Source organism: Coregonus lavaretus, assembly GCF_964263955.1.
Source record: "Coregonus lavaretus genome assembly, contig: HAP1_SCAFFOLD_6106, whole genome shotgun sequence".
Taxonomy (NCBI): domain Eukaryota; kingdom Metazoa; phylum Chordata; class Actinopteri; order Salmoniformes; family Salmonidae; genus Coregonus; species Coregonus lavaretus.
The window spans coordinates 21,066-35,058 of NW_028163597.1; the positions used below are offsets into that span (position 1 = coordinate 21,066).

Below are 13,993 nucleotides of genomic sequence, written 5' to 3' on the forward strand. Positions count from 1 at the left end.
GTTTAAAAAGACTCCAGTTCTACCTGGTACACAAGGTTGTCAATCACTTCTCTCATTCTCCAAGTTCAGATCTTTATCAGATCAAATCCACAGTGGACTGGGGAATGAATGAATGGTGTGCTCTGAGAGAAGAGCTGATCCATCTAGTCTTTATTATAGAAAAACAGGTATCCAAATAGTCACAGGACAGAGGATTGAGGAACACCTTGTGCTGCTTCCATAAACCTCTGATATAAAACATGTTATTGTGTACCATATAAGGTTACATAACTGAGACATTTCGTCTGTATTTGTTGTTGATCAGTTGGACCGTCTGACCTGGAAGTACCTAATAAAAGACCATACAGCCCTAGGATCAGGATCGTAACTACAACGGCCTTGATATAACCGTCGCTCTGTTCTCTAGTATGACAGTGTGTAGTGACCAGCACTGTCTTTGCCTCCTGACCTGGATGAGAATTGCAACGTCACTGTGTGTTTATATGTGACATTGCAATGCTCATTCTGCTGAGCTTCCTCGTTTGAATCACATTTCATAAAGTACTTCACCTGCAAGTCCCAGGTGTGCTGGTGTCCATCCATATAGTACATATAGAACAGTCTTTTCTCTATGGGTGTATCTCTTTCTCTTGTCATCAAATCTACTGAACAAAGTCTTAGTGTAGTTTATAAAGTAAGGCGCAATCCTCAATATTTGCTGCTGATGATATATTCCCATTAATTATTGAAGAATATAACTTCTAAATGCAGTCATGAGCTTTTAGTACAACTGATAACCCAAACTGGGATAGTCTTAGTCCGTTGTTTGTGTTTGTTGTCATTTGAGTCTTTGTTAATGCGAATGATCTGAAAAACAGGACAGTAAAGGCGCACAGGGTGATAGCTACCTTTATTCACAGACAGACACTTCACAGATAAAAAGGTCAACCGGTACAGTAACTTAGTCAGTGGCAGGCCAGAACAAAAGGTTAAACAGCTTGTCAGAGTCCCAAATGGCACCCCGTTCCCTATATAGTGACTACAAAGGAAATAGGGTTCCATTTGGGACGCGGCCATTGTCCGATAACATTCCAGTCATGGGAGAGGTGCACAATGCATACAGTGTCAGTCATTTTGTGTAGGGACTGGAGTTTGTCCTGAACATACAGTGGGGAGAACAAGTATTTGATACACTGCCGATTTTGCAGGTTTTCCTACTTACAAAGCATGTAGAGGTCTGTAATTTTTATCATAGGTACACTTCAACTGTGAGAGACGGAATCTAAATCCAGAAAATCACATTGTATGATTTTTAAGTAATTAATTTGCATTTTATTGCATGACATAAGTATTTGATACATCAGAAAAGCAGAATTTAATATTTGGTACAGAAACCTTTGTTTGCAATTACAGAGATCATATGTTTCCTGTAGGTTTGCACACACTGCAGCAGGGATTTTGGCCCACTCCTCCATACAGACCTTCTCCAGATCCTTCAGGTTTCGGGGCTGTCGCTGGGCAATACAGACTTTCAGCTCCCTCCAAAGATTTTCTATTGGGTTCAGGTCTGGTGACTGGCTAGGCCACTCCAGGACCTTGAGATGCTTCTTACAGAACCACTCCTTAGTTGCCCTGGCTGTGTGTTTCGGGTCGTTGTCATGCTGGAAGACCCAGCCACGACCCATCTTCAATGCTCTTACTGAGGGAAGGAGGTTGTTGGCCAAGATCTCGCGATACATGGCCCCATCCATCCTCCCCTCAATACGGTGCAGTCGTCCTGTCCCCTTTGCAGAAAAGCATCCCCAAAGAATGATGTTTCCACCTCCATGCTTCACGGTTGGGATGGTGTTCTTGGGGTTGTACTCATCCTTCTTCTTCCTCCAAACACGGCGAGTGGAGTTTAGACCAAAAAGCTCTATTTATGTCTCATCAGACCACATGACCTTCTCCCATTCCTCTTCTGGATCATCCAGATGGTCATTGGCAAACTTCAGACGGGCCTGGACATGCGCTGGCTTGAGCAGGGGGACCTTGCGTGCGCTGCAGGATTTTAATCCATGACGGCATAGTGTGTTACTAATGGTTTTCTTTGAGACTGTGGTCCCAGCTCTCTTCAGGTCATTGACCAGGTCCTGCCGTGTAGTTCTGGGCTGATCCCTCACCTTCCTCATGATCATTGATGCCCCACGAGGTGAGATCTTGCATGGAGCCCCAGACCGAGGGTGATTGACCGTCATCTTGAACTTCTTCCATTTTCTAATAATTGCGCCAACAGTTGTTGCCTTCTCACCAAGCTGCTTGCCTGTTGTCCTGTAGCCCATCCCAGCCTTGTGCAGGTCTACAATTTTATCCCTGATGTCCTTACACAGCTCTCTGGTCTTGGCCATTGTGGAGAGGTTGGAGTCTGTTTGATTGAGTGTGTGGACAGGTGTCTTTTATACAGGTAACGAGTTCAAACAGGTGCAGTTAATACAGGTAATGAGTGGAGAACAGGAGGGCTTCTTAAAGGAAAACTAACAGGTCTGTGAGAGCCGGAATTCTTACTGGTTGGTAGGTGATCAAATACTTATGTCATGCATACAATGTGATTTTCTGGATTTTTGTTTTAGATTCCGTCTCTCACAGTTGAAGTGTACCTATGACAAAAATTACAGACCTCTACATGCTTTGTAAGTAGGAAAAACTGCAAAATCGGCAGTGTATCAAATACTTGTTCTCCCCACTGTATATGCACCATCAGGATAAACTATGGGCCCCTTAACAAAAGAATGATTTATCAGTAACAAATACAGGTTGGTGGATAAATATTTGGTTAAGAGTAGCTGAGAACAAGTGGTGACTGGGTCAAATGAACATATTCACATCAGATACACTTTTTCATATGTGACGTCACATTTTGATCACACTGTAACTCATAAAATCTCCATGGTCAGTAATACAACCCTTGGTTTGGTTATACATTAAACAGCATACCATCTACTATCATCTTCTACATTAAACAGCATACCATCTACTATCATGTTCTACATTAAACAGCATACCATCTACTATCATCTTCTACATTAAACAGCATACCATCTACTATCATGTTCTACATTAAACAGCATACCATCTACTATCATATTCTACATTAAACAGCATACCATCTACTATCATCTTCTACATTAAACAGCATACCATCTACTATCATTTTCAACATTAAACAGCATACCGTCTACTATCATGTTCTACATTAAACAGCATACCGTCTACTATAATGTTTTACATTAAACAGCATACCATCTACTATCATGTTCTACATTAAACAGCATACCATCTACTATCATGTTCTACATTAAACAGCATATCATCTACTATCATGTTCTACATTAAACAGCAAACCATCTACTATCATACAACACTTTTCTACATTTGTCAGTAAACTAAATGTAACACATTCATCAACTTTGAATCTTACACAAAAAAACGTACAATATCAAGGATTGTAGCAAAAACGAAATGGTGCAGATATCATATTAGGTGGACAGTAGTTATCTATTGAGTCTAATGCACATTGAACCCATTACTATACAAGATACGTGTCCTACTTAGTAAAACCATAGACATCTCACAGTGGAAGAGCCGGAGGGAGTGCCTTGTGGCCACAGTGCAACAACGGCAGAAGATACAAGAAACTAAATCTAGCACTTAACTCCAATACAATCACATGGGTTTCTGCTACAACAGTAACAGTAGTCAAAGTCAACAGAACACAGTGTCCACAGTGATTCAGTCTGCTACAGTACATGAAGACACTGGGAAAGAAATGCTAAGGGTTCGTTTCAACTCTTTAAACGTAGTGTACGCACATCCGGTCACTTTTAAGTGCTGGATTTAAAAAATCAAGTCATGAAATCCAGAGAGATTCCCACACACTTTGTCAGGCTTTGACAAAGAGCTTCGGGTCGATATGTTGCACAATAAACTGGGGGAGCATTCATCAGTTCATCAGGCAGTGTCTGCCTTCATTTCATTAGTTTCAACTCAATCAGAGCCATAGAGAGAGATATAAGTCTCTATGAATGGTTCTGAACTCCACCACACTCTGCACTACATCCCCAAAGGCATTGTGACCTCACACAGCACCACAGGAAGCAGGAAGAGGCCCAGCCAACCCTGTAGAGGGCTTTTACACCTGCCACGATGACTCAATCTACCTGCAGCAGGCCATCGTTTCACACACTGTGCCTTTAATGTCAGCTCAAGGAGGACCTTGGTTCGGTGGAGGAGAAATTAACCTTGGAGCTGCCTACAGATGCTTGTCAGTTCACCTCCATACTTGTGTACTCACATACACACACTCACAGCAGGCATGCACACACACACACAACACACACACACAACACACCCTTTACTGGTCCTCATCCCCAGAGTGCCAGGTGAGTTTCTCCTCGTAGAAGGCTACGACCACCTGAGGACACCTGGCGCTGGCCTCCCTAGCTGACAGCAGGGCCACCTCATCACAGTTCTTCCTGTACAGACACACAGGGATACAGGCCATTATTGGAATTATTATCCTGTCCCTATGACATATGATTACATAGATAATATACATGATATTACACATTACACATGTAAAGAGAGCTCATTATAAACAACAGAGGGGGGGGAGATAATGTCTACTTTTTTCTGTTTGTCAGAGTAAATCATTATAACTACTTTGGTGCTGTTGTACAACCAAAAGTCTTTACCAGAAATGACTAGTAGGATTGAGGAATGTAGCCTACACTAGTCTGTTGCTGCCTGGCATACAGTCAGGAAGACAAGAAGAACCAGTTGTGTGACACAGAGTTTTTATTTGGGCCAATTGGCTTTTAGAACATTCTAAATACAACAGACAACATCTGCCAACTTTGGAATGTTGGTGTTTGTTGGAGTTTGTTGTGGCAGTATGCAAGCGGTTAACTGTACCATTTGACGAGGAACATGAGCTCTCCGTGTCTGTCTGTGGAGCCGATGATGCGTTCAGGTTCCAGGGGGCAGGTGAGGGTGAGGTCAGTAGGAGATACAGACTCCTGGTCAGCTGGCTCCTGGAGGTCATTTTGTCTCTGCTTGCTGTACACCTGCTGGGAGGACAACACAACACAGCTGACCTGTCAGAGGGATCTCCTGTTGTGATCAGTTAGTGGAGCATTATAACACAGCTGACCTGTCAGAGGGATCTCCTGTTGTGATCAGTTAGTGGAGCATTATAACACAGCTGACCTGTCAGAGGGATCTCCTGTTGTGATCAGTTAGTGGAGCGTTATAACACAGCTGACCTGTCAGAGGGATCTCCTGTTGTGATCAGTTAGTGGAGCGTTATAACCCAGCTCCCAGCTGACCTGTCAGAGGGATCTCCTGTTGTGATCAGTTAGTGGAGCATTATAACACAGCTGACCTGTCAGAGGGATCTCCTGTTGTGATCAGTTAGTGGAGCGTTATAACCCAGCTGACCTGTCAGAGGGATTGACTCGGTACCGGTACCCCCTGTATATAGCCTCGTTACTGTTATTTTACTGTGTTACTTTTTATTTTATTTTTTACTTTATTTTATTTAGTAAATATTTTCTTAACTCTATTTCTTGAACTGCATTGTTGGTTAAGGTCTTGTAAGTAAGCATTTGACGGTAAGGTTGTATTCGGCGCATGTGACAAATACTATTTTATTTGATCTCCTGTTGTGATGAGTTGGTGGAGCGTTATAACCCAGCTGACCTGTCAGAGGGATCTCCTGTTGTGATGAGTTGGTGGAGCGTTATAACCCAGCTGACCTGTCAGAGGGATCTCCTGTTGTGATCAGTTAGTGGAGCGTTATAACCCAGCTGACCTGTCAGAGGGATCTCCTATTGTGATGAGTTGGTGGAGCGTTATAACCCAGCTGACCTGTCAGAGGGATCTCCTGTTGTGATGAGTTGGTGGAGCGTTATAACCCAGCTGACCTGTCAGAGGGATCTCCTGTTGTGATGAGTTGGTGGAGCGTTATAACCCAGCTGACCTGTCAGAGGGATCTCCTGTTGTGATGAGTTGGTGGAGCGTTATAACCCAGCTGACCTGTCAGAGGGATCTCCTGTTGTGATGAGTTGGTGGAGCGTTATAACCCAGCTGACCTGTCAGAGGGATCTCCTGTTGTGATGAGTTGGTGGAGCGTTATAACCCAGCTGACCTGTCAGAGGGATCTCCTGTTGTGATGAGTTGGTGGAGCGTTATAACCCAGCTGACCTGTCAGAGGGATCTCCTGTTGTGATCAGTTAGTGGAGCGTTATAACACAGCTGACCTGTCAGAGGGATCTCCTGTTGTGATCAGTTAGTGGAGCGTTATAACACAGCTGACCTGTCAGAGGGATCTCCTGTTGTGATCAGTTAGTGGAGCGTTATAACACAGCTGACCTGTCAGAGGGATCTCCTGTTGTGATGAGTTGGTGGAGCGTTATAACCCAGCTGACCTGTCAGAGGGATCTCCTGTTGTGATGAGTTGGTGGAGCGTTATAACCCAGCTGACCTGTCAGAGGGATCTCCTGTTGTGATGAGTTGGTGGAGCGTTATAACCCAGCTGACCTGTCAGAGGGATCTCCTGTTGTGATGAGTTGGTGGAGCGTTATAACCCAACTGACCTGTCAGAGGGATCTCCTGTTGTGATGAGTTGGTGGAGCGTTATAACCCAGCTGACCTGTCAGAGGGATCTCCTGTTGTGATGAGTTGGTGGAGCGTTATAACCCAGCTGACCTGTCAGAGGGATCTCCTGTTGTGATGAGTTGGTGGAGCGTTATAACCCAGCTGACCTGTCAGAGGGATCTCCTGTTGTGATGAGTTGGTGGAGCGTTATAACCCAGCTGACCTGTCAGAGGGATCTCCTGTTGTGATGAGTTGGTGGAGCGTTATAACCCAGCTGATGGTTTTTTCATCATTCTATAGAACTATGTGGAAGCTCAGTGCCAGTCGTGGAAAGTGGAAACATTGACTCCAAGGGGACAATGAAACATGTCTATATCTGGAACAGAATGTCTGGAACATGTGGATATCATTCTGGAATTAGAATGCCTCCTTCCTGGTTCTATTCCTATATCAGTCTGCTGAGGTAACTTTTCCACATTATTGTGGAGCTTTTATCATAATATAACAAATGTGCATTTTTGGGTACCGGTATTCTTATTCTATACCATGATCATATAGTAGTGGACCTACATACACACAATGAGCTAGAGATCAGTCTTCTATTGAGATGAATAAACACAATGAGCTAGAGATCAGTCTTCTATTGAGATTAATAAACACAATGAGCTAGAGATCAGTCTTCTATTGAGATTAATAAACACAATGAGCTAGAGATCAGTCTTCTATTGAGATTAATAAACACAATGAGCTAGAGATCAGTCTTCTATTGAGATTAATAAACACAATGAGCTAGAGATCAGTCTTCTATTGAGATGAATAAACACAATGAGCTAGAGATCAGTCTTCTATTGAGATTAATAAACACAATGAGCTAGAGATCAGTCTTCTATTGAGATTAATAAACACAATGAGCTAGAGATCAGTCTTCTATTGAGATTAATAAACACAATGAGCTAGAGATCAGTCTTCTATTGAGATGAATAAACACAATGAGCTAGAGATCAGTCTTCTATTGAGATTAATAAACACAATGAGCTAGAGATCAGTCTTCTATTGAGATTAATAAACACAATGAGCTAGAGATCAGTCTTCTATTGAGATGAATAAACACAATGAGCTAGAGATCAGTCTTCTATTGAGATTAATAAACAAGGATCTGATGTAGCCGACCTGTCTGTCATCCCAGACCTCAGTCACTCTGTCATCCCAGATCTCGGTCACTTTGTAATCCGAGATCTCAGTCACTCTCTCATCCCAGATCTCAGTCACTCTCTCATCCCAGATCTCAGTCACTCTGTCATCCCAGATCTCAGTCACTCACAATCTCAGTCTCTTGTTCTGCCAGTTCCTCTTTGGGGACTAGCTCTGGTTCCACCGGCCGTAGGTTCTCTTCCTCAACCTGATTCTCTCCAGACAAACAGAGGTTTCTCAGGAACTCTTCTATCAGTTCAGGACAGACCAAGTTGTCCTCCGGTTCCCAGGTGTTGTCAGCACTAGTGGCAGAGGCAGAAACAGTGTGAGTATGTCTATGTACAGCAAACTTCTAATATTAGCCATTGAAGACATGAATGGAATTCATAGACAACTCTTAATAACTAGTCTAGGATACACATTATACGTCCCAAATTGCCCCCTATTCCCTATATAGTGCACTAATGTGTAATTATTTTCAAAGAGTAGTGCGCTAGAGAAAAGGGTGCCATTTGGGAGGAACCATGGTCTATCCAACTGTGTTGAAATGCTCTCCTTACTCAGTGAATCCTTTCCACTTCAGATAGTACTCTACTCTTCCATTGGAGACCCTTCTACGGATGATCTTCTCAACCACGAACTCCTGGACGACTGGGGGTGTTGTTGTTGTTGTTGTTGGTGATGGTGTTGTTAATGGTGGTGGTGTTATTACTGTTGTAGTTATTGTCTCTGTCTTCCTCTGTTTCACATTCTGCTTCTTTCTCATTCTAACCTGCAGGGGGGAAATATATACTTTAGTTAAGTGTAATTCAGAACAATATTATTCCGGAAAATGTAGTAGCCTATTGAATTGTGTATTGGTGAAGAGGCTATGGCTGTATTCACCCCTCATCATAAAGATTACGTTAAATCGTTCACGTAACGTTATTACAATGTAACGCGAGCACAATATCGAGGTCCAGACAGAATATCGTCGTCATTATCATCATCATCATGTGGCTACATTGTAACGTCTAGCAGCCTCCGGTAAACGGGTCATCGACAGATAGGCTAGCGCGTCGTCTTTCTACATTGAAATCGCGCGTTCTGTACACATCTTCTGTTGGATACACATCTATTGCTATTTACTAGACAATTGTTTACCGCGGGTGCGCTGGTGAAATTACTAGAGGCTGCAACACTGCAGACAGCAGTCACTGACAAACATACACTAACTAGACGACTTACAGTAAATGTATCGTATGATGAACGCAAATGTAGACTAGACTACATGTCGAAGGATATTACTAATAAACACGTACGCTTTCAGTCCAACTTTGGCTGTGGCAGAAATACGCTACGCTGTAGCATACGCTGGAGCACGCCGATACAAAAACAATTGAAATGTATCCCGTCGTTCGTCAGATGCTTAACCAAATGCAACAATCTTCCAGTGTGTTTACAAAAACTTTTAATGAATGAGTTAAATAAAGATGGCCGGGTTGGGTGCTCGGAGGAAGTGGTTGCCAAGGGAAGAGGTCAAGTCACAAAAACCGGGAAGAGACAACGCGACATCCGCCAATCACAGACGGATCCGATTGTCTGCTCTGTCTACAGTGGGAACTCGCATGGGCTTACTACTGTGTAATGTAATAGTAGGATTTGGCTACATGCTATAATGATGATTGCTGATAGACGACGGGCATGAGGGACAGAAGTTGCCTACACTATTAAAATAAAGTGTTTTGTAACACTAACACTAGTGGGAACTGAGCTGCCACCAACGTTAAGGAGACGAAACCTTAACTTTGGTGAAGTTTTGAAACACATGGGTGTAAGGTGTTATGAGACAGATTTAAGGTGTAGCCTACAGAAACATTCATCATAAGGTGTTCTGAAACATGACGTGGTGTGTTGTAACGCCACATAGTCATAGGAAGACCTTGCCAGAGACTGGGAGCACTAACCAGGTAAATAATGAAAACACTATTATGATGTTTCGAGTCCTGTTTCATGTAGAATTAGACCCCTTCTCTTTTGATGTCGTTTCCTCGATCTAAAGCTCCTAAACACTATCATTGTGTTTCGAATCCTGTCTAGTGTACCATTGGAACCCTTCTTCTGGAGTTTCCAAATACTGTAAACGGGAGTCCCTCCTCTTATTGTATATTCCCTGCTCTTATAAGGTGTGTTGATAAACTCCTCATAGGTCATTCCTAAAGGTCAAATGTATGGTATTATGCTCAAACAAAGGAAATGAGAAAATATAGTTTTGTGAAAATACAAATTAATACGTTTGTCCAGGATAATAATTAATGACTACACAATACATTTTTCAAGACATGATTTTGAAGCTTCAAATGCTTAATATTTTCTTAGCAAATGATCAAATGACAACAAAACATGAACTGGTCCTTAACATTTTAATACTGATAAAGTAAGACAGTTCAAAGATCTGTAAGTTATTTATCATAGTCATATTCTTCAAAATCAAGGGAAATATGGCATTGTATTTCACAAAAATACAGGCAGTGACTGCTAATGTTAGCAGTAGCACTCATAAAAAACTTGTACAAAACTTAATCCCAGGGCACAATGCGATCCACCAGTCATCCATTATGCTAATGTCTCTGACCTGAGTCTTTATATTCAGATGATGGTACATGGAAGTTGTTCAGATGGCTTGAATCACAGTACAGTTAAGTTAGATGTTATGATTGACAGTTGACAGTTCAGTTGGCATTAGTCTGTGAACCTTGTCTTGATTGGCTGTGGTTAGGATTGGCCAGCCGGTGGGTAACATAGTATGTATGTATGTTTTTCTGCATGGAAACCTAGCAATAGCAAATAATAACAAGCAATAATGATAGTACATTCATGCATTATTAAGTTATTAACTGCTTTAATATGAATAAATTGCAACATTAATATACAATTATTAAACATATCAATAGCAATATGCAAAATGCATATACATGAATGAAACTATGCAAATAGAGAAACAAGATAACAATATGAATGTCAAAAGTTGGATGCAATAACATGTGGCGTGGTAGGCAAGAACTAGAGCAGACTAAATTGTCAGTGGCTATATAGTGTAGCATACAGCATGTGAGGCAAGAATCGATCAAAATATAAAGCTCGCAAAGCTAGTAGGGAAACAAACCAGCAGTATTAACAAAAAAAAACAGGCCTTAATTTGCATAAAAAACAAGTGCACAAAAGGTGCAAACAATGACGTGTCCATTAACAACTAGATGTAGCATCAACAAAACTGATCAATGAATCAAAATGGCTGTTGGACTTGTACTGTAAGCATACAGTGACTATTAATAATAATATGCCATTTAGCAGACGCTTTTATCCAAAGCGACTTACAGTCATGCGTGCATACATTTTTTTTTTTGTGTATGGGTGGTCCCGGGGTTCGAACCCACTACCTTGGCGTTACAAGCGCCGTGCTCTACCAGCTGAGCTACAGAGGACCACAACCAAAATTCTACACAAAACCAATGTTCTTGTTGAGTGAATTCCTTTTCTGTTTCCTTCTTCAATGTAACACAGTCACAATACCCATAAAACCTAGCAGTCAAATATTGAAATGGTTCCAATAGTTTTTCCACCATTTATTTTCCCCTCAAGGGGATTTTAGAAACACTTAAAATAAGGGCTGTGTTTCATGTAGGCTTACCCCGGCATGACGTTTTGATAACTGTTTAAATCTCTGTAGGACAATGTGATTTTTATCAATATAGTCGCCTGTATTCACCCCCCAAAAAAGTAATGCTAATTAGCTGCTAATGTGGCTATCATTAAGAACTACAAATGCCATGATGATCTGGATGAGACTGCCGAATCGAGGCAAAGGTAATAATCTCTGGATGTTAGCTAATGTTAGCTACATTTTGTAATTAATAAATTGGCTACATTTCTTTAAATTAACAATTCTGTGAACTGTCTTGTGCAAGTTTTCAATTGACACAATACCTGTTAGCAAAGGTGTCAGCTAGAGATGCAGGAGCTTGCAGGGATTTGTAGTCTTGCATGATGTCTACATTGACGCTAATTAGCATGTTCGAATCTGAGAGTAAATAGAGCCGAATATATTGATAAAAGTCACCTTGTCCGAGAGAGATTTACATGGTTATCAAAACATCACGCCAGGGTAAGCCTACACGAAATACAGCCCTTATTTTAAGTGTTTCTAATATTCTCTATGGGAAAAATGAATGGTGGAAAAGCGATTGGAACCATTTCCCTGTTTGACCGCTAGGTTTTATGGGTATTATGATACCTCCACTGTGGGGTTCTATAACATTTTGTGCTCACGTTGTCATTGACGCATACTTTTGGGATTGTTTTGGAGAGCTTTGCCTGAGCCTGGTGTGCTCTTTCCTGTCTGAGTTTCTGAAGAACCTGAACACAGCGGAGGTGCCCACAAACTTGCCTGCTTTTATACTTGACCATAGAGTTTGCTAGAGGGCACACCTGACACGAATGCCCTCTCTCCACCTCCATGCCCCAGACTGGGGGAATTCTGAACAGTACGGTAGCACAATGTTTGAAGTTCCAATTAGTTCTTTAATCTAAAAAAATATATTCTGATATGGGGTACAAGTTCCTCACTCTGTACGTGGCTGTGTGGTTGAGTGGGTAAAATTCAAAATATATTTGCCATCTTACTGCCCCATAAATTGGGCACTAAATTCCCGATTCTGTTTCTAATCTGTCTAAACAAAGCACAGAAAAAGCAAAAAGGTGGATTTGAGTTGATGAATTTTTTTTTGGACTTACGTCCATGTTTTGTTAAGTCCACTTAGCTCAAGTCTTAATCGGGCCCCATGTGCTGAACTTAACAAGGGTGGTTCAGCACAACCATTTAGTCCTGAAGACTGGCTGACTGGAATAAGGCAGTGTTTTGACAAGCAGGATACCCAGGTTCACATCCACCTTCTCACATGAAGGCCTCTTTATATGTTACCTAATGTTACCCCTGCTATGACTTACATAGCCCTAAACATTTTGATTGTAAAATAATTTATATATATTATCACAATGGGCCTGGCAACCGTCGGCTATGATTACTGCCATTGTCTACCCTAGGAAAAGTATTACATTCCCAGTGTCTTCTTTAAAATGTTAATTGTCTGAAAATCATCATCAATCGGTATTGGTATTTCAAAATCATTTGCTTGTATGAGAGACACAGTCTGCCAAAACATGCTTTTTGTGTTTTGATGCTGCCTTTTAAATGCAGTGAATCGCCAACAATGGTTTTCACAAGGCTCTCTTAAAAACATCAATATTCAGATTGAAGAACCAGTTTGGGTGTTTCAGAGTATATTTAAATTCTGTTTAGAAACACATTCAGTGTATCAAAACACTTACATTGAGTTTACATTCAAACACCCCCCAAACACCAGATCTCAGTTTAGGTGCAGTTGTCATGGTTTCACTACACAATTATGGTGTTTTGAGTCTTGCTATTTTAACAGTGTATAATAAAGCATCAAATATGCAAGGATGTTTTAAGCCTTACCAAAATAGGCATATTCATATTTGGAATGGAGCCTATTTTGAAAAAATGATCTTATTAGGGCCGACACTATTTTGAATTGGGTTCTTATTTTAGTTGATCTGGTAAAATGAAATAAATGTATCATCATTGACGAGAAATAGTCTAATCTCTAAATAGCCGAATTAATTTAGATTAACAAGGAATTGTCTATAAATGTGGAAAGGCTGACAGTAAAATAATATTTAAGCAGGCATAGTTGTGTCACAAAAAAAGTGTAGGCTATTATTTATTTATTTATTATTATCATTAATATTATTAAATACGTCTGACAATATATTAAATGGTTAACCTTTATTGAGCAAAGAGAATACCATTGGCAAAAGGCGTCTAAAACTAGATACTATATTTTTCACGGAGAGCATCTTTACTCGAAGACCCCAGAAGTCCTACTAAGCACTTTCCTGCGCAAGGCCTCCAAAAGCTTTGATTGACAGTTCTTCTTAAACCAATCAAAACGAAGGTGGGTACTGATTGGACAAATGAAGTGGAGACTCACATTGGCGACCACACGTCACTGTGTAACATTGTACCACTAGAGGACGCTGTCTGTTGTGGATTCAACCACCAGAGAGGAGAAACAAGCAGGGTGACATATTATACAGTATATATAAGGTATACACCTGATCATCCTTA

General features: G+C 41.2%; 1 protein-coding gene across 1 annotated transcript; it reads right to left on the reverse strand.

Annotated features, from left to right (window-relative positions):
* Window positions 1-878: 878 nt before the first annotated feature.
* Window positions 879-9,258, reverse strand: LOC311117954 (chromobox protein homolog 3-like). The gene is made up of 5 exons (XM_084192843.1): window positions 9,105-9,258; window positions 8,364-8,575; window positions 7,934-8,105; window positions 4,930-5,084; window positions 879-4,490 (listed from the first exon to the last, which is right to left on the reverse strand). The coding sequence occupies exons 2-5, from the start codon at window positions 8,567-8,569 to the stop codon at window positions 4,370-4,372; spliced, it is 654 nt and encodes a 217-aa protein (XP_084048969.1). The 5' UTR covers window positions 8,570-8,575; window positions 9,105-9,258; the 3' UTR covers window positions 879-4,369.
* Between the last annotated feature and the right edge of the window lie 4,735 nt (window positions 9,259-13,993).